Source organism: Monodon monoceros, unplaced genomic scaffold, assembly GCF_005190385.1.
Source record: "Monodon monoceros isolate NGI ecotype Baffin Bay Population unplaced genomic scaffold, NGI_Narwhal_1 Super_Scaffold_22, whole genome shotgun sequence".
In the NCBI taxonomy this organism is placed as follows: Eukaryota; Metazoa; Chordata; class Mammalia; order Artiodactyla; family Monodontidae; genus Monodon; species Monodon monoceros.
This window is the reverse complement of record NW_021703779.1, coordinates 14442993-14464567: the sequence shown is the minus strand read 5'-3', so window position 1 is coordinate 14464567 and position 21575 is coordinate 14442993. Positions and strand designations below refer to the sequence as shown.

Below are 21575 nucleotides of genomic sequence, written 5' to 3'. Positions count from 1 at the left end.
TCTACACTCCAAAGGTATATGGCCTCTGACTCAGCATCTCCGACTTCAGCCCAAGAAAATAAGTAGACAAGGAAACAAAGATATAGATACGAAGTCATTAATAACCTCTACCTTGCTTATGACATGAGAGCAGAGAGAGGTCGGTGGCGGAGCCTGGGAAAGAGAGGTCCATGCCTCCGTGGGGGCGGGCGGAGAGGAGAGAAACAGAGAGGGAAGGGGAGGAGAGGGGAGCAGCATGTGAGCACGAGAGGACACTATGAGGAAGAGACAGGAGAACGAGATGGGGGGAGACGGGGACACAGAAAGCCCCACAGGGCGCAATCAACCACGTCACCCAGGCACGAAGAAATGACACAGCTCCATATTATGAAAGAGGGTTAATCAGGAAGCTCAGGATATAGGACAGCAAGCACAGTGTGACCCAGCTTAGCTAGAGTGACACATAAAGACAAGTGTGGCAGAGGGGTGACTACGTGGGCACCACGGTTCTCACTGACGGTGCTATGGTGACTGGTTTAGACTCTACCTCGTGCTTTCCTAGCTTGTCAGAGTTTTAATAAGTAATTTCTAGCAATATGCACTACACTAAAATTCTACATAGTTTAGACAGACCCTTGTACTTTCCTGTGAGAATTAACCCACAGGCAAACAAATTAAGTAGGTGAAATGGTACCACCTGCTTTTCATAATGCAGACATGCTGTTTCTCATGTGATCAATTTAAACTGCTTGTTAAAATTTCATTTGTGTAAACCTGTACTGGAAAGACAGTGGAATTAAGCTATGAATACAGATGTCACCCACCTAGCTATTCTTTGGCATTTATCAAATGAAAATACTTTTCCCTTGAAGTCCTATCAACATCGGAGACGTAAAGAGAAGCCGTCTGAATTCAGGCTCTCCTGAAAGCAGCCCCTACCGCTGGGATTTGGGAGCGGGCATTTGATTTCGGTGTGAGGCGAGCACGACAGGGCAGAAGGGCAGCGGACCCAGACAAGGTATGTTAATGAGGGGCTACTGCCACAGGTGGCCACGGCTCGGTACCTCTGCGAGCCGTCCCGGGGACTGCGAGGAATGAGGCACAGAACTGTCCCACCGGGGGTCAGGAAGTCAGGGGCTTTCCTCAGAGCCCCCTCTCCCCGTCGGTCTGCCATGGGAGTGAGTGCCTAGGAGCCAAACGTGGCACTACTTGAATGACATCTATTACCTCATCAACACCCTGTAATTCTCTGGAGGGTTGGTCCTGTTTTCGAAATTAGGAATCTGAGAGGCAGAAAAGATTAAGCCACTTGCTGAAAATCAGACAGTTAATAAGCAGCTGAGCTGAACTCCAAATTCAGTCTTCTCTCTCCCACTCTAGGGTGCCACGTGGTAAAGGCCACGGCCCGTCCATTCTCCAGCATAGCTGGCGCTCCTCGTGGGGAGAGAGACACAGCCTGAGGGGGGGGCACGTTTCCAGCCTCTCTCCTTGCAAGGAAAACGTATGGAGATGGTTGCCCAGATTGTTTTAATCTTCTTGTGTCCACAGAAAAATCTTCTAGGTCAACATCCACCAGCCACGTGAATTTTTTATAGCACCATCATCCGTGGCTACTCCCACCCCAAATACCAGTTACTATGAAATTATGCCAGAATTTGGATCAAAGTATGGGGGGAAATTCAAGACAAATTTTTATCTGATGAACTCATGGCAAAGAATCAAATTTCATAGAGAGTTCCAGATTCTGGTATATTAAAAAACAATCTATAACTTTACGATGAGGAGAGTACTTTATTAGAACAAATAAAACATGCCGAGCTCTGCCGGGACACAGGGGTCATGCTCATGTGTGAGCCAAGGAGATTCTTTCCTTGCTTTAGTAAAAAAGATAATCAACTGCAGATCACTAGCATCTGAGGTTGGCTTGATTTAAAATGCACAGAGATACAGAAAAAGTTCCAGGAAATCACTGTATTTAGAGCTTGCCTGCATTAGTCAGTGGAAAGGCCCTTGCGCCTCCCAAAATAACACTTGGGACAGCAGCTGTACGCTAGCACCTTCACTCATGTGAAGGCATGGCTCGCATCTGCGGTTCCGCAGGCTCCCGGGAGGACAGCTCCTCTTCACAGGGAGCCAGGGGAGCAGACAGGCCGCCCCACACTCCCCGCCTCCAGCCCAGCTGTACAGCAGCTGCCTTGAGCAAGTCCCATCCCCAGAAGCCCCAGAGCAGCCCAACTGAAGGAGCCCTTGACCCAGATGCCCACACTAAACACCTAACCATCAGTCAGATTTAGAAAGCAGAGCCCCCTTAAGCATTAAGCCTGGAGGACACAGGATCTGCACCAGAAGGATAAAATGCAGAAAATTCTGGCCAGGCATTGACCACCGAGACCTTTCACAGAAGAATGGCATAAGCGTCTGAGGAAATCACAGATGGCAATCCTGGACACAAATCACCACGATGCAGAGAACAAGACCCTGGCCACACACTCAGTGCACTGTCTGGGGAGGAAGCATTTTCATCCTCTGGGTACAGAATTTCATAATTCCTGGTCCATAGCAAGTGTGGGCAAGGCTCCAGACACACGTGATATCTATGTGCCAGCCACGTGAAGGCCGTCCGGGCCAGGTCTGCTCGTTCTCTGGACCCACAGAGGCCTCTGTAGTGACACCCATCCAATGACTCCAACCGGAAAGGGAAGGGCTGGGGTGCAGAGGGGCACTTCACCTGGCACACTGGGCTGGAAGACTTTATTCAGATCCAAGGAGGAGGCTCTGGAATGGGTTTTCTGTGGCCGCGGTGGCGGGGTGGGAGGGTCCTCGCCCCTCTTCATGGCCTCTTCTATGGAGGTGCTAGAGTAGGATCTGCAGCAAAATAAGGGAAGGTCAGAAGGCAGACAGCAAAGCTTTCCTCTCTGAAACTGGGCTGAAACAGAAAATACCCACAAAAGGCAAAGCGACTGCCAAGGCTTGCTGAGTTCCCGGAGGAGCCAGGCACGGTGCTGCCCCCTGGATACCACACCAGCTGCAACAAGCGCCCGACCCCCAAACCTGAGTCACAACCTTTTTTAACCTCTTTGCTCTTATTATACCTTAGACCTGAACTTACCCCAGAGGGAACGCTTTCTGTAAATTCAAATCCATTTCAATTGGAATTGTTAATAACACGTAAACCCTTCCACTTAGGTACTTCCATACTTTAATAGAAGGGCTTCATGGTATTAACTGACCGCAGAACCCTTCTCCTGTTTACATGCAAACGTGATAACAGGCACATATGGAACTGGGACAGATAAGCTGAGAGTAAGAATCAAATGTTCAACGGAATATGCCACAAATGAAATTCAGGAGAGGAAAACACACATCAGTCAGGTTGAGGGGCCTTGGTTGTCTTACCATGAGAAATACAGGTTTGGGGAAATTTTCAAAACAAAAGCCTCCTCTTAACCTTCTCTCTCAATCTGTAACAAGGCAGGAGCTAACTAGGCAATTTCAGAGATTATAACTCCAATTCACGGCATTTAATGAAAAAGGAACTAAGTAAGTTGCTAAAGGTCACATAGCTAGAAGGTTACATAGGTTTCATTCAAATTCCAGTCTCAGTTTCTAAATTATATCTTTAAAATGTTCTGAGACTGCCTGCCTATGAGCCAGGGAAGAAAACTTGGGGCACAGCTAGACTACATATTAGAGCCCTACTTATTTTCTAAATTAATTCAACTCAGTACATTACTCTATCGCTTGGGAATAAGTTTGCGGATGAATTCCCAATATGATTTTCTAAGAAGCTCATGTGTACATCTTATGTCTGTTCTATTCAGCTTCTGAGCTAACTTCCTGTCAAAGAAGAAAACGACCTTTGATCAGAGATGTGTCCGACAGATAAATTAAACTCAGAAAAGTATCTTGGTATTTAGCTATTACAGTGGCACTCGGGAAATTAGAATCTATCCATTACTATTAAGCAACTTCAGTTCTCGGTAAAGCTGGTTTTGACATAGCAAGTTCTTATTTTCCTGAATAACTTCCTCAAGGTTTCTTTGTGGTAGTTCAGAGGTTTTTTGTCATGCAAGGTTGCAATCTTTAATAAAGCCACCATAATGGCATGTGACATGCTCTGGGGTGGTCCCTGTAACACAACTGGCAAGACACGCAAGACAAAGGCAGGCAGGAACTAGCAGGAAGGGTGCTCTGATCCTTTCAACCAGAATAAAAGGGAATCCATAGAAAAGGACAACAAAGTTTTCAAGTGGGAACTCTTGATTAAAAAAGGAAATTAGAGACCCTGGCTAGAAAGAACTTTCTATGTCAGATACAGCTCTAGTGACATTTTTCACTCAAGAAAGAGAAAATAATGTGTACATGTATAAATCATGTGTGTGCGTGTGTATATAAACACACATACATATAATTGAGCACACAATCTCATACTACATCTTATTCCATTTTACTTCCATATATAACCTGCGTATTTGTATTTTTATATGGAAAGTTAAATGAATATCCAATAAGTGATACAGTAAAACTATGACTGCAACCAATTAAAACATAAATGTGCAGGGAATCAACAAAATGATGAACGTAGCAGTGTTAGAAGGGTGATTGCCCTTTCCCTTACATTTCTACATGGCTTTATTATTCTAAAAAGGAGGATTAAAATAATTTAATTCTCACGGTCTCAGTAAGGACCCAGTTGGGTGCAGTGAAAACAAAAACATCCAAATTAGACCAAGAGACCAATCCCTAAAAGAATCGTATATAAAATTTAGCAGACATATTAATAATAGAATATGTGACTGAGATTTTGTCATTTCACTTGCTTTGAGAGGAAGCCAGCAGAAGTAAAAACTGTGAGGTTCAATTTCTGCCATTCAGAGGAGGGTTTGCCTACTATGAAGGCAGATAAATGTTACTATTCCTACATCCTAAAGCCAGCACGGACTAACTTGTAAAAGATCCATTCATCCTTCAAAAACAGGATGAGCAAATGTGGTGGCCATTGAGAGAAACAGGAACTATAACTTCTTTTCCTACCAAAATGAATTAGTGTACCTATTATTTTAAAAAATATGAACACAGATATCTGTACCTTCTACAAGGGGTAACTCTTTGACTTACAAGGAGACGAGAGCTCCTTAAATTGGCAATATTGCAAGCATACAAAATACAATCCGATTTAAATTCACTTTCTCAGGAATACATCTAGCAGCCAAAGGAAGAAAAAAGTCACTAAGAGCCAAAGCAAAACTTGGAAAACACACACATAGCATCCTGTCTCCCACTGCAGTCTACTGGTAAAGAGCAGTCTCAACACCATTTCCCCTCTTTGAGGTTCTAGTATTTCCATGAGAGTCTGTATTTCTCTTCATTCCTCCCTTCTGATGTCTGATGTCAACCACAGCACTGCCTTACTGGCTCTCCCTCTTCTACTAACCTCTACTGACTTAAAAACTGTGAAGTTGAGAAGAGGCTCTAAGAGGATGAAACAGTCCACAAACACTGCTTACCTGAAGTTCCGAGCTGCACTGAAATTGCCGAAGCATTTTAGTTCCCTACTCTAGATTTTATCCCCCAGACTTCCTATTTTTTGGTGTGCACCTTGTCATGATAGGACATTTCAGTGTTAGTTACCTTTTAACGGTATTTCCCGCTTTCCAAAGCTACTTTCCCCCTATTCGTTATCATCCTGCAGCAAGAGGGTCATATCACATTGCCCCTTCTTTGTGTCAGGTGGCTGGAGAGCAGCAGCCCCCCTCCCAGCACCAACAAACCCAGAAACTAAGCGCCTCCCCAGCAGCACTGCGGGCTCCAGTCAGGCCCCTCATGACTAGTGAACTCACCCTCATCCTAAGCTTCAAATTGAAGGGAAAAGATTTTGGGTTGGGAGGTTTGTTTCTAGTCAGGGGCATGGCACAAAGGGCATTCAAGTAGAAGTTAAACAAACACTACCTGGATCTTGGTCTTGCTTTGAGACTGTTGGAATCCTTAGGAGTGGCTGAAACAAAGATTAGTTGTTGTTTGCTTGGGTTTCATGTCTGCAGTTAAACAGGTTTTAAGCAGCACCTGGGCTAGTACAGAACACATCAACAGGTAAACATGAGGTACAGGTATCCGTGTGGAAAACTTGACCGCTTCCACATTTTTGTGATTCCATAATTTTATTTCTAAAGCTAAAGGCACAATTAAAAAGAAAGAAAAACCAACATATTTTTCCTCTCATCAGAGCATTAGCCATGAAGCCATTCTCAAATCGAAGTTGATTAATGAACCAATTCCGGCCTAAAAGACAACTCTCTCAAGAGGTTATCTATTTATACAATGATGGGTTCAGACTTGAGTGTTTCTTGGTCTATCATGATAGCCTAGTAATAATAGATTTTGAACCAGTCTCCCCTGAAGGCTAGGAAGAAATCTATTGGGCTACATATTTTAAGATTTTCTTAAAATACACCACCAGGACCACATGACCACAAGAAATCAAAGTCCCACAGTTAAGTCTAAATGATCTATGCAGCTTTTCCTATAAGAAAATATTCTTGTGTCCCAAATCGTAGAGAGAATATTATGAAGTGAAATCACTAAAATATTTTGTCAACCATACAACTTTTCCTTCTCCAATTTAAATCATGAACTAGCTTGTTCACTACCAACACACATGGAGCCTACTTTCCCATCATAAGTTGTTGGGAGTAATGAGAAATACTTACAAAAACATTAATCCTCTTTTTACGTTTTCAATCCTCTGTGGAAGACAACTTTAGAAACCACTAGCTGTGCTAAGGTTTTGCAAACGTTGCAAATTTTTCATCATAAAATGTCATAAAAATTCAAAGAAAAAGTGCTACTAACTAGGAGCAAGGAGAATATAGTTTGTATACTGTTTGCACAAATTCTTCCGGAAAGAAAATGTCGCACTGCATGATGCCATCCTCTTGAACATTACTCCAAAGATAAAACCCCTCCTTGGTATGAAGCATGCTGGATTTCTGACGATCATTAAACTCCTTGGGTTGGATAAGCAGGGCAGAATGCGGAGCTGAGATGCTAACAAGGCCCAAAGCAAACTAGCAACACACGTCCCCTTAGCTTCAGTCAGCTATAGAAGACGTGCTTTTCTCCCAACTGAAGCGCTCTGGCTTCTTGGAGTGAGGACACGGGCACCTTTTAACTGCAAACCACTGAAAGGCTGCTGGAGCCCCGAGAAGCACGGGAGGCCCAAGCAGTGTGAGCCTGCCTTGGCCGGTCTCATGCGCCCGCACGAAGATGGACAACCACCTCCCCTGCTCCAGCCCCCTGGCGGCAAAAGATGGCGGCCCAAGAGAGCCTCTCCTCCAGCCCAGCAGGCTACCTGGGGCCACCTGGGGCTGCAAGGGCCACCCGCCACGGGGCTGAGGGCCACCCTCCAAGCGGGCCGCCCACGGCTGGCTCCAGCCCACTTCTCTCAGGCCCCACTGCTTCCCAGAAATATGTGGGCAGAAGTCTCAGCCATTTTAAAACACTGTTCCCCAAACCAGACCGCGGTGACCGTTACTTCCTTTGTCCAGTGCCACTATCTTTGTCTTTGTGGCGGGGAGGCGGGGGGGAGGGATGGGTGTGGAAGGAGCGGGGAACCTTGCTGGTGAGAGATAGACAGGCAGGCAGATGGCGTGATGGGTGTGGCTGAGCCGTGGAGACCAGGCTAGGAGTCCTGAGGTCCAGGGGCTACTCCTGGCCACGACCCTCTCTAGCTGTGACCTCCGTGAACCTCAGTCTCCTCACCTACAGAATGAAGATAATAAAAATGAGGCCCCTTTCTCACTCAGAGAGATAAGAAAGTGAAGGCACTTTAAAAACTTAAATGTATTCTAGAATTGCAACGTATTACTGCTGTAGGGTGTTCCTAATTTTTCAAGCTTAGAAATCTGGTTTTGAAATTCAGTTCCTTCTAGGACAGCACGGGAGGTGCAGGTGGGTGCAGGGAATGGAAAGAGAGACCAAGGGGTGGCTGCCAGCAACTGGGCAGCTGTGAGAATCACCAACAGCAGGCTGAAGACTACAGCATGAGGGCGAGCAGGCCCGACGCCCTCGGCAGGACCTGGAGACACACAGAAAAAGATGGCCACGGTGCCGTATAGCCTTTTGAATTAGGCTAGAATGTGCCGTTAGCTAAGAAATCCATCAGATTCCACTAATATGTACAGGTTCAGTACTTAAAAGGGTAAGGGTCTATGAGAAAAATATGTAACAAGGAATACCGCATTCCCTGATGACAGAGTCCCATATCCCATCTGTAAGCCACCACATTTTCTTCACCACCATTACTATTATCATGGTTATCACCACCCACTGTGGAAGGAAGAGCAAAAGAGGGAAATGAGATCCCAGGCAGGGCTGGTGAGCTTCCACAGGTTCGAGATCAGAAAAAGCTGGAGAACACGATTTTAGTTAAGTCTTCCATCAGCCTCCAAGCCCCTGAAAGTCAGACTCAGCATTTGGAGCATGTGAATATCCACAAAAATGGCAAGGGCAGGTTGGGTCAGAATCCAGGCAGAAGCCCACGGGCGGATCACAGCTTCTCACTGAGCTGGGCAGAGGGAAGAAGAATGAGAACTTCCTAGAACACTCCAGGCATGTCATCTTTCCAGGAAACAGAAACAGGATAGGAAGGCAAGCCTAAAGTTTAATTCTCCAGAAGGCGGCAACTCAACTGAGGTGAACTGCCCACATGGCACGGACAGCCTTCCAGAATTAGAAACCACCACCTTGAAACTCTTGTGTCTCCCGCTAGGAATCCAAACATTCCCCAGAAAAGAGGGTATTAAATACGTTTTCAGATGAGGGATTCCCTCATATCCACTCCAGAAAGGGCAGCAAAGGGAAGAACAAATCAGAAACCACATAGCATGCTCCCAGACAGAATGTGAAACAAATTCAGATATACTTCACGTACTGTGGCACGCACACCCTGATAGGGTCTGTCTGGTGACGCCATGCCCCATTCAATGAAGGAATGTTGAAAATGACATCTAAAGCTCATGCCCCAGAGAACACGTAATGCTCATGGAAAAAATAGGAAGAGTTATTAGCCTAAAAGGCTGTTGGAGAAGCACAATTTAACTCTCCAAATTTAAATAACTTTTACTGATACCATAACATGAAGTTTACAAAAACTAGGATGTATCCACTTCATTTCCAGAAATTAGAGTTGGAAAGTACCTACCTCAGGCATCTGTCCTACACAAATAGAGCATTTCCGCCTATGATGAAGGAACCTGAATCAGTTCCAAAAGCCAAAACTAGGCTTGAGAATTCCTACCACTTTTGGAGTCATAGTTGATCTACTATCTTAATTTTCTATTTCTTAACGTCGCTTTCTAGAGGTAGTGGTTCCCAAAATAGGCTGAACATTGGAACCCCCTGGGAGGGAGGGGCTGCCTAAAAATACAGATTCTTAGGCCTCATCACTGCAATCAATCATATATTCTCGTTCATATTCATTCTCCCTCCCTCCGTCCCTCTCTCTCCCTCTACCCCTCTCTCTTTTAAACCTTAAATGAACTTAGTGTTTGGGAAATACTGTACTGTAGCATAAGCCTCGATGTATATTGATTCCTTCGTTCCAACTTTAAAAAAATAAAGCCTGGATGATAGCTAGTAAACCAAAACAAACATGATTTACTTATGAAATATTAAGAGAGATAACACTAAAAGAGAAAGCAGCAACTTCTTTCATGTGCTCATAACCAGAGCTCCAAACAGTAATGCCATCCCTAGCCAGTTTGTTCTCAGCTAGGTTCATCTTGGTTCAGTGATGGCTCTGTCGAGAAAGCTGAGGCCACAGGCCCGACCATCTCCATGGTTCCCAGACACAGTTCTGATTCTCCGAGAACCTGGGCAAATACGACTTTTATTTCTCTCCTTGGAATCCACTCCATGTGTAAGCACATTTACCTGCCTTCTTGGTGGTGAAGCATAATGAAAGCGTTTGAGATTTATGCTTTGGAAATGGAAAGTTTCACCTGTGAGCCTCCCATTAATCCACCCCATCAGCTTACTCTACACAGAAATCACAATGGCTTGTTGAAATCTTCCCAAATCCAAGCCTTCTCAATTTTATACTTAGTGACAATGAGACCCTCGATTCAAACCGAGAAATCCTTTCAGTAAAACCTATATTCAGAAATTAAAAAGAAATCATCCTCTTCTCATACCTGAGAAGAGGGGAGGAGTAAAAAAGAAACCAAAAGGTTTCCTTAGAATAAAACACAAGACAAATATTTGGACAGAAATATATATATATATATATATATATATATACAGCACAGATGTACCAGTTTTCTCACTGAAACTACAGGGTTGTTTTGGTTTGTTTGTTTGTTTAAGAAATAACTACATTAAAAATATATTAAATTGGTTTTCTCCTACCTGAATCCTCGGACATATCCTTTGGTAAGGCTTCATCCGTAGCACTCTTCAAAGCTAGCAGTGTTTCGTTTTGTTTTTAAAGAACAAGAGAGGGAAAAGTAAAGAAAAAAAAATTTATGTCTCAGACACATTACATTAAAACAAAGAACCCCTAGTCATCACTTATGAAAACGGTGTTACAAACATCTATAAGTTGCTATAGCACTTACTAAAAGAATAAAAGTCTCCTAAACTATGGTAACAGGTTCTCCTCCTACAGAGAACAGAGGTATTTTCAATGTTCCAGAGAGAGTGCCTCTAGTGGCTGGGAGGAGTATTACCAGGAAGTATCAAATTTCCCCATTTCTTTCCTGACATCCAGAGCAAAGATATAAGGACCTCTCTGAGAGTGAGAGCCAGGATTCAGGATTTTTAGAGCTCGCGAGGTTATTCCAATGGGTAGTCAAGACTAAGACCCACTAGTAAAGACAGTAATCAGAGTACTTGCTGCCACAGACAACATCTAGGTCTGCCTGCCTCTCCTGAGCAAATACTGAAACAGAGAGCATGCAATTACTGTTTCCTAATGGGAAACATTTTTCATGTTTAACTCCCATACAAAGCTACATCCATGGCAGGTCATGATAACAAAACCTGAAATAACTTCACTGATTTTTAGTCCCTTCAGATAAGCCTTTCATTCATGGGCAGTGAATCAATATCAGATAATAGAAGGAATACGGGCTTGAGAATTCGAAAATCTTGGTTCTTATCCCTGCTCTTTTTCTTACTGAGCAAATAATTCATACTGCCTGAACTTTAGTTTACTCATCTCTATATTTTATGTGATAAAACATACCAGCCTCCATTCCATTTTGTGAGGACTGAATAATACAGTGCATGAGGAAGGACCTGATAGATTATAAAGCATTATATAGAAGTATGGCAGGAGGTGGGGTGTTCCTCCTGCTCTTCTAGGTAAGTCCCAGGCCAACTCATCCCTGTGCTTGATGCTAGCTGTAACACGGAACACCGTGCAGCACTGCTCTCACCCGTCCAGTAAGATAAGCAAATCATCACAACCCAACACCCACAAAGTCACAGAGAATAAAGCCCAGGCGTAGAAACTCTCTCCAGAAGGTAACTTCCTCGAGGATTAGACCTGTGTGCAAATGTGCATGTATATTGACATTCTGGGATCACATCTGCCAACACAAGATGTTATGCTCACAAACCGTTCAGCTTCTAGTCATTTCCTAATTAGTACGACCAGATTCCAATAAAAGGTGTTGGAGTAGCCTGAGGGTCAGCAGTGAGCACAGGGTCATAACTGAAGGGCTGTGGACACTCAAGGTCTTGTTACCACTTTATGAACTATAGTTTCGTCACAGCAACTGGAACTACTTAATCCATCCAAATATTTTCATATACAGAGAACAGTCCTCAGATGCTCTAGAAGCCAGCCACTCCAAGAGAAGTAGATTAAAAATATATATAGGTAAAATGTCCCTAAAGGGAGAAAACTCATTCTTTCCATACCTTGTTTGTCATCACCAGTCACATCTTGGGTAGGGACAGGAAAGTCGGCCATGTCTTTAATAGATAGCTTCTTGGAAAAGAAAAGTAAATTAATAATATGGGTTGGAATGGAAATGAAGTGATGTGCACATCTGATGCAAATGTTTTTAAAAGCTATGTATCTTGCCAATATTTCTGTCTCCCATAAACCCTGACATTTAATACTATTTTATTTTTTAGATTTCTAGTGGGGTATAAGTTAATTTGTATTGAAAAATTTATATACACAGAGGGAAAAAATAATGACTTAGATTGAAGTACATGTATAGACCACACATTATATCTCAATCTGGTGTGGGACTCAGCCAGAGTTGTGGAGCATTTGCCCACGACTCCAGTCAAGAACAAACCTGTGCTCTAGGTACTTTCTCACAAGCAGAGAGAGGTTCTGACAAGTGGCCCCATCACATGGGTATTTGCCAGGATCTCTTATGTAGAGGGTGTTCAACCCTGATTCAAACAGCCTCCTTGTCATGGAATAAGAGAATTTTACTGATGAGCAGAACAAAATTTTCTGCTAACTCACTGAAGGAAGAAGTCCTCACTTACACTAAGAAGATGAATACCCAAATTGATCAAGTATTGATTAGTTTAAAATTCTATGTAAAATCTACTTACTATAATTTCTTCTACACTCTCAATTAACATGGACTCTGTCCTCTGATAAGATTAAAGGATAATACATATTCATAGTTGATATATATATGTAAACACATTCTAGAAAGATATATAAAAATTGAAGGGTGATTGGTAGGTGGGAATAGGGATAAGAGGAGAACTTGCCATTATATGCCTTTTGATATTCTTTTTATTTTAAACATATTAAAAAAATCAAATAAAGATAAATTTTAAAACCTAAAGAAGTAGGGTAAATTCCTGGAGTTAGCCGGTGCTCCAAAAGGTTAACTGGTTTACCTCTCAGAATCTGAACAGCCCAAGAGACCTAAGCAATACTTCTGTTTTCAAACTGTTTCAAAGAATGGAGTTTAGAATACTGCTTGGTGGTAACCTGATCTAGGGTTTAGCCATCCACAGGCAAGTCATTTTTGGCATTACAATGAAGCCTCCAAATGTAACTGAGAACAGAGAATGTATCTCAACAGCGCCCTTCTTTCATTTTCTTGTCCCACGTGGATTGTAATCCAGATCCTTAGCAGAATAAAATAATTTAGGAGTAGAAAATATGGATAAAAAGAAATCCAAAAGAACACTGTTGAAAGAAATTTTAAAAATCTAAATAAAAGGAAAGACACCCCGTGCTCGTGGTCAGAAGACTTAATATTGTTAAGATGGTAATATTCTCTAAATCCATCTACAGATTTGAAGCAATCCTTCTTGCTTTTTTGCAGAATTTGACCAGCGGGTCGTAAATTTCATATAAAAATGTAAGGGACCCAGAATAGCAAAAATATTCTTGAAAAAGAAGAACAACTTACCAGAAAGTTATAGTAATCAAGACACTGTAGTACTCACATAATGACAAACATATAGATCAATGGAATAGAATTGAGAATCCATAAATAAACCCTTAAATTTGTGGTCAACTGATTTTCAGTAAGCGTACAAAACAATTCAGTGGGAGAAAATTGTCTATTCAATAAATGATACTGGGACAACTCGCTATCCATATAAAAATAAAGAATGAAGTTGGTCCTCTTCTTCACAGCATATATAAAAATTCACTCAAGATGGATCACAGACCTAAATGTAAGACCTAAAACTATAAAACCCTTAGAAGAAAACATAGGAATAAACCTTCATGATCTTGTATTAGGCAATGGTTTCTTAGATATGACACCAAAAGCACTAGCAAAAAAAGAAAAAAATTAGATAAACTGAACTTCATCAAAATATAAAACATTTGTGTTACAAAGGATACTATCAAGAAAGGGAGGGAAAAAAAAAGAAAATTACTTGCAAATTATACATTTAATAAGAGATTTATATCCAGAATAGATAAAGAACACTTACAACTCAATAAACAACCCAGTTTATAAATGGACAAGGGATAGGAATAGCTATTTCACCAAAGAAGACATACAAATGGCTAATTAGCACACAAAAAGATGCTCAATATCAGTAGTCATTAGGAAATTCAAATCAAAACCACGAGATACCACTTTACTCCCACTAGGGTGGCTCAAATCAAAAAGACAGATAATAACCAATGTTAACAAGGATATGGGGAAACTGGAACCCTCATACACTGCTGGTGGAGGAATGTAAAATGGTGCAGCTGCTCTGGAAAGTAGTTTGTGAGTTCCTCAAAAAGTTAAGCACAAGGTACAATATGATCCAATGATTCCACTCCTCAATATATACTCAAGAGAACTGAAAACATGTGTGCACACAAAAACCTGTACATGGACATTCAGAGCAGCATTTTTTCTAACAGCCCAAAAGGGGAAACAACCCAAATGTCCATCAGTTGAAGAATGGACCAATAAAAATTGTGTTAGTATCCCTACAACGGAATACTATTCAGCAATAAAAAGGAATGAAGCACTGATACATGCTACAATGTGAATGAACTTTAAAACATTACACAAAGTGATCTCATCACAAGAAAAAAATTTTTTTCCTAATTCTTTAATAGCGTATTTATGTGAGATGATGGATGTTCACTAAACACAGTAATCATTTCAAGATGTATGTAAGTCAAATCATTTTGCTGTATGTACACCTTAAACTTATCCAGTGCTATATGTCAACTCTATCTCAATAAAACTGGAAGATCAAAAGCAAACATTATACTAAGTGAAAGAAGCCTGTCACAAAAGACCACATATTTTACGTTTCTATTTATATGAAATGTCCAGAATAGGCAAATTCAGAGACAGAAAATAGCTTAATGATTACTAGAGGCTGGGGAAAGCGGGGAACAGTAGATGACTGCTAATGGGTACAGGCTTTCATTTTGGAGTGATGAAGATGTTCTAAAATTCGACTATAGTGCTGGTTGCACAACTGTCAATATAAAAAAATCCACTGAATACTTTATACAAATTGTATACTTTAGATGAATATGGTATATGAATTATATCTCAATAAGCCTGTTTACAAAAGAAAGAAATCCAGTAATCTAAGAAGCACTGCTAAAGACAAGTGTCCCTGAAATTATAATCTTTAATTCTTAATGGAAATAAGTACATGGTACAGCTCTGCTGTCTTTAGAAAAAGATGTACTGCTGAGCAAACTTCTCAAGACCTGACTCAGCTATAGCTCCATTCACAACAAACACCTTTATGGAGTCATCCTTCACAGGGCTGGTACCAAGATCTATCTAAACTCCAAGCATGGGGAATTCCCTGGCGGTCCAGTGGTTAGGACTACACGCTTTCACTGCCGAGGGCCCAGGTTCAATCGCTGGTTGGGGAACTAAGATCCCACAAGCCATGTGGCGTGGCCAGAAAAAAAATAATAATAAAATAAAATAAACTCCAAGCATGCATTCCTGTGTTTAAAATATCTCCATTTCCAGGCTTCACAGACACCTGGATATTTGCTCCTTTCCTTTTAGAGATGATAAGTGAGTACATGAAGAACAGCAACATGAGTCAGTAATTAATTTCTCCAAAAACAAACAGCATTATTTATATCTCTGTTGGAAAAGCAGAGACCATCTGATAGCATGGCAAGTTGGAACAAAATGTTTAACTAGAAAAAATGTGAATTATGACGTTTTTAGTAAATCACCCAACAACAACATAATTTTACACAAGCAGGGGTACCCATAGCAAAAAAAATTTTAAAATAAAACAAAAAACAAACCAAAACAAACAAAAAATAAAACAGGGCAACTGCATAAGACAGTTGTAGAGATGTCTGTCCTGGCCTGACAGACAAACTTCTCCGTACACTGTCAGCAACCCGAGTACACCGAGGGCCGGGAAAAGTGACTGACAATCATACTTGCTTCACCATCATACACATTCTACAGAAAAAGAAATTGAAAAAGCCAAAACTCTTAGAATGCACCTCTATCACTCCACCTGAAATCACTTTATCTCCTTCCCAAGAGTAGAAATCTGCTGAGGAAAGGAACACGGAGGCTACGACTCAAAGAAAGAGCAGTAGAGAGGCCAAGAGAGACGTTATCAGAGGGGGCACAGCAGAAGCAGGCTTGATTCACTCAGAGAAGAGCAGAGGATGGCATCCACAACATGCACTACAGGCACGAGAGCCTTGTGGGAAAGAATAAATAATCACACACAATCACAAGAAATTTTTTAAATGGCCCTGTATCCTGCCTTTGACTTCTATCATCTTGCAACATCGGAGCACTGTAATAGGAGCCTATGAACAAACCTCCATTTATGAAACATTTCCAGACTTTTTTCAGGGTGGGAACAGCAGATATCATAAGTTGTCATCACAGCAATCATAATGGTGGTGACGGTGACGAAAGTGCTGATATTAACAATAACCATAAGGACCCCTAAAGCACACAGTTAAGCCCCTGCATCAGCGGCCCAACGTTATAGGAATTCTTCAGGTTTCTCTTGAGGATCATCCAAATCAGGCAGCTTTCAATGTGATCTGGGGCCCTCATATACAGTTCTCAAACCTCCTCTCAAAACTGTTCTGATTCATTACACCTTGTTAATAATCAGCTGCTAAAAATACAACTTTACAATGTTTTCTTCCAAATTAAAGAGCGGTTAAAGTAAATAACCTGGCTTACGTTCTCCTGGCTTAGTTTGGCTGTACCTAAATTTCACCTCTAAAAGGTCAAGAGGCTACTTTGCTTTTTTCACCAAATCTAGTTTTAGGGAGAAGAGAAAAAGATAATTCTAGATATATCTGGTGTCCAGATTTGAAATGCTGAGCTCCAAAGTAAGTACTAAGTATTAAGAGAAATCGTTATGAAAGCAAATTTTCCAGAGTTTGTAAAGAACAATCAGCTAATGGATTTAATAGTACACACATCCTTACTTATTAACATATGAAGATCTTTTACCTCCATCCGATTCAAGTCACGGGGTTGTTGGTTTGCTGGCACTGACTCAGAATAAGAATCAAATAACGCACACTCCCACTTGGGCTTAGGAAAGGCTAAGAAGAAACAAAAAGAATGCATAAGAATATATACTATAGTCATGGTGGTCATTGTTTCCTAGCAGCTTTTCTGTGCTTGGTAAATAGAGCAACAAAATCAGCCAGCTCCTATATGCGAGAGATGGCACTAATCACGCTGAGGTAGTATTTCAAGTTCTTTACGTATACAAGCTAGTACTTCTGCCATGCCCACTTTACACGCAACAAAACTAAGGAGCAGTGAAGGTAAGCACCTTAGTCAAGGTCAGAGAGCCAGTAAATGAAGAGCAGGGGCTTGAACTGCCAGCACTCCTGCTGGAAGGTCCATGCTGTCAGCATTTCATGTTGTAACACAGAAGTCATTTTCCACCTTAACCATCACTATCACAATACTTCAGTTTCAACTAAGCTACTAGCAGCATTTTAAAATGGCAGTAACTATGGTGATAGTTTGAATACCATAAACATTAACTGAGGAAATACTTCATTTTAGCTATTACTACTGGAAGTAAATAGACAAGATCTTACAATGATATGTGCAGAAGAAAGCTTTATGAAGTACTCATTTCTTTTGGTTAGCAGGAATAACAAAAATAAGAACACAAGTTCTTCCTGATTTATAACAATGAAATAATCACATTATGGGTTTCTTCCAACACAGTATAGTGACAGCAGCTGTTAGCTGGGTAGCTGAGTGGATCAGCATAAGAAAAACCATCCTACCTGGTAAGCTAACACTGAACACTCACACTACTTCTTAGAAACAGATTCTGTTTCACCACTTTTGTCACAAAGTAAGTAAAAAAAAAAAATGTCTCAACAACTAGGAAAATTGTCATTATTCCAAAGAGGAAAAGCAGACTGTGGTAGACAGTAAACAGAAGCTACAAATCAAATTTGTCAAGACCAGCTATTAAGAAATCAAAATTTTAGTGCCATGTTTAAAAACATTTTTTTGAATCAAATGTTAAAAATAGATTGGCAGGGACTTCCCTGGTGGCACAGTGGTTAAGAATCACCTGCCAACACAGGGGACGTGGGTTCGAGCCCTGGTCCAGGAAGATCCCACATGCCGCAGAGCAACTAAGCCCTTGCGCCACAACTACTGAGCCTCGCGCTAGAGCCTGCAAGCCACAACTACTGAGCCCGCGAGCCATAACTACTGAAGCCCGCGTGCCTAGAGCCCGTGCTCCGCAACAAGAGAAGTCACCGCAATGAGAAGCCTGTTCGTCGCAACCAGAGAAAGCCCGCTCGCAGCAACAAAGACCCAACACAGCCAAAAATAAAATAAATTTATTTTAAAAAATTAAAAAGCACAGAGAAGACCCAAAGAGTTCTGGCCATTTTCTTGAACCAAATACAAAAATAAACAAGGTTAATAAACCATTTAAAAGTCAACTACTAAACCCTTAGGGTTTGCCATACTATCACTAAGTTTGATGGGATTTTATGAGGTCTCTCATGGTTTTTGTTAGAACTATTTAATTATTACTTAAGATTAATCCCACAAACTCTGGAAATGATGTGCAATTTTTGTTTAATTGAAGGGTATATGATGGATTCTTCTTCAGTTGTTTCTATATAAATGCATGCTCCATAAAAGGCCATTAAGAAATGGGGGGTGGACTTCATTCAAAATAAAGGGAGATGCACTTGACTGAGGCTCTATTTTTTAGACTCCCCTGTACTGCGTAAGCAAGGTAAAAGCAGCCATTTGCAGCAGTAAAGGAATCAAGAGGCTATTTCTCTTTTGTTAATACACTTTTTGCTCAGGGCTTTCAGACATTTAAAAATCTCATCAGTGACTTTTGAAACACTCCGTGAAACACCTGAACACCTACAAAGTGACTCCTCAAATAAGAAGTCATGACACCCAGCCTAGGTTCCATAGCCACACCACATAAGAACAAGGAAACAGCATTCCTCAAGACCCCAAACAGGAAAGAGAGGGAGGAGAGAGAGCGAGACAGAGACAGGGACACAGAGAGAGACACTAAAGAGGAAAAAGAGCAGTGCATCATGCTGCCCAACTGCAAACTAGTTCCTGGGGACCCCTGAGGGTCTCCCCCAGACTGTAAGGAAGGGGAACACGCTGGAGTTACAGCCCGCTGGAGTCAGAAAGCAGCTGCTATTAGCAAAGTCCAAGCTCTGAAACAAGTAATAGCTTTTGCTCTCTGAACCCTCCCCTTTGTACATTTTCTGAGGGCCTCTGGGCAAGATCCCAGAATGGGTCATGCTTCCCCCAACATGTTCACCGGTCCCTGGCACCAGCCACATACTTAGTCTCTTCCTTTTGGTTGAGCCTCCACCCCGTCACTACCTAACACAGAATGACAGACTTTTTATTTAAGAGTCAGAGACCCGAAGACTGACTTAGATAAGTCACTGGGTACTTTGAATCTAGTGTCATTATAAGGAGGGGACAAGACAAGATAATCTAAGGCCTTTCCAGATCTAACCAGGAAATTTATGATCTGTTCATGACTAATCACGTTTTCTTTAGACACTGTTTCCCTCATGCCAATAATCATCAATGACTAAGCTCTCATGTTTTAGAGGCCCTCTCTAAAAAGTGAGAAAGTCTGTTGAAAGCACCAGCTATTTCTGGACCCTTTCGATGAAGGCTATACTTCTGTGAATAATAAAATTCACATCAGAAATCAGCCCACTGCCTTTGAAAGGGCAAGAGACACTATTAATTTTTTCAATCTTCCAAAGAAGTTAATACAAAGGGTGGACTCACTACGACTCTTTCCTATCCAAAGGATTTGGGGGTAACTGTTTTATTAATGAGAAAGACAAAGAGAGCTCTATTCTAACTTTCTGGCGTGCTAGAATGTTCTATATCTGATTGCAGTTACATGGGTGGATACATATTTTAAAAATCGAGTGTACATTTAAGATCGGAGCCTTTCATACATTTCACTGCATGTAATTTTTAAACTTTTTCATTAGGTACAAGACTCCTAGTCCATTCCGTTGCCCAAGGCCACTCGGGGACATCGGGCTGGGCCTAAAGATGGTAAGTCAGCATTGGCTCTACAGGAAGATCTTCCTCCTAATTTTTTATCAGCTGGGGATTCAGTAGTTGCCTGGTCCACAATTTTCATGAAAGGGTTACGTGGCTTTGGTTCAAATCCACCCAGACAGTACTAGAATGGAGATAAAAGATGACTCACATTTGCTAGATCATCCCTATGACTCACATTATAAGTTGTGAGAGTCTAATATCAGTTAATGAACAGTAACTGTATATACAAAGGACTCCACAAAGTGTCTGGACAACATCTTAAGGAACAAAACTCTCTTCCAAGATCTGGAAGGAAACGCCTAAGGTTTAGGATTTATGATGAGGCATTACCTGCTTGCAGGTACTCTGGCTGCAGAGTTGGAGGCAGGCCCTCAGGCAGTGGGTAGCCGTTCTTCCGGGCCACAATGAGATGAAACGCAGCACAGAACTCCGGCAGGCTCAGGGCTCCATCGCAGTCAGCATCGCTCAATTCCCTAAGGAAAGCAGATGTTATGAGCGCCTAACACGGGGCTCAGAAGGAAAGTTACTCAGCCTCAAACATGCAAACACGACTCCCAGGCTCTCTGGTGGAGGCCCTGCAGGGTCCCCAAACCCATATAAAATCTCAGGGGGCCACACGGAGGAAGAAAAATCGACACCACTAGCATGAGTGGCACTTTATAAATAAAAATTGAAATTCTTCAGATTCTCCAAATAGATCTGTTTTACAACAGACTACACAAGTTAAAAAAAACTATGGGACAAAAAGGAAAACGATGCCCACAATTCACACTTAGTTGACAGTCATTCAGTAAATGAGTTGTGTGAACAGCCCCGGACTTGGTGCTCAAAACAGTCAGAGGAAGGGCTGGTCCTGCCCTTTCACCGGTGTCCTGGCCATTATTCAGTTACCCAAGCTCAGATACAAGCACTTCATTTCTCAGCTTTAAGGAAAAACCTTGAACTTTTCAAGTTGCAAATGTTGTATCAAAACTTTGCTTGAGAATTCCCTCCTGGGAAAACACAAGTAAGCTCAGTAAATACTGGCTGAACTATGTTTTCAGATAAAACTAGCAACTAGGGAAGGCTGGAACCAGATGAGATAGAAAGGAAGAAAGGGAGAGGCTTGAAAAGGCTTATCTTTGCTTCAGCCGTTGTTTCCCACTGAAAAGCAGAGGCCTATCTGCCAAAGTAACTAAGACCCCATAAGCTCAACCAGTCTCTTAGGTGTACAGAGATGAGTACGCTTGTGTTAGGACAAGCAGAGCGAGAAGGCATATACAATCATAGTAGAAAGGGGGTTACTATTTGAAAGAAAAACCACAGAAGGTAAGCTCCGGAACTTTCCTTTGGACCCTTCATATCCTTGTCCCCCTTGAATATTCAGAAAGCACCAGCTCCCCAAGGTGAGGAGCCAGGGAACTGTTTCAAACACTGGGTGGAGAGAATCCCACAAAGCTTACATGGATATGTCTCAACAAAAAGAGAGAAATCCTCATGCCAATAATGTTAAGACTGGGAATTCTGCCAAAACAGACTGTATTCTTTACAAAATGATAGTTTCTCTTTTTTCCTAGCTTTAAAGCC

General features: G+C 41.8%; 1 protein-coding gene across 2 annotated transcripts in view; it reads right to left on the bottom strand.

Moving 5' to 3' along the window:
- Positions 1-21575, bottom strand: part of REPS2 (RALBP1 associated Eps domain containing 2) — a 233805-nt gene that overhangs the window by 95134 nt on the left and 117096 nt on the right. For both annotated transcript variants that reach the window (XM_029239934.1, XM_029239935.1), the window contains exons 8-13: positions 20340-20482; positions 16902-16996; positions 11902-11971; positions 10384-10437; positions 5929-5974; positions 2708-2844 (exon numbers count right to left, since the gene is read on the bottom strand). In XM_029239934.1, the coding sequence (XP_029095767.1) occupies positions 2708-2844; positions 5929-5974; positions 10384-10437; positions 11902-11971; positions 16902-16996; positions 20340-20482 (545 nt within the window). The remainder of the gene's footprint in view (positions 1-2707; positions 2845-5928; positions 5975-10383; positions 10438-11901; positions 11972-16901; positions 16997-20339; positions 20483-21575) is intronic.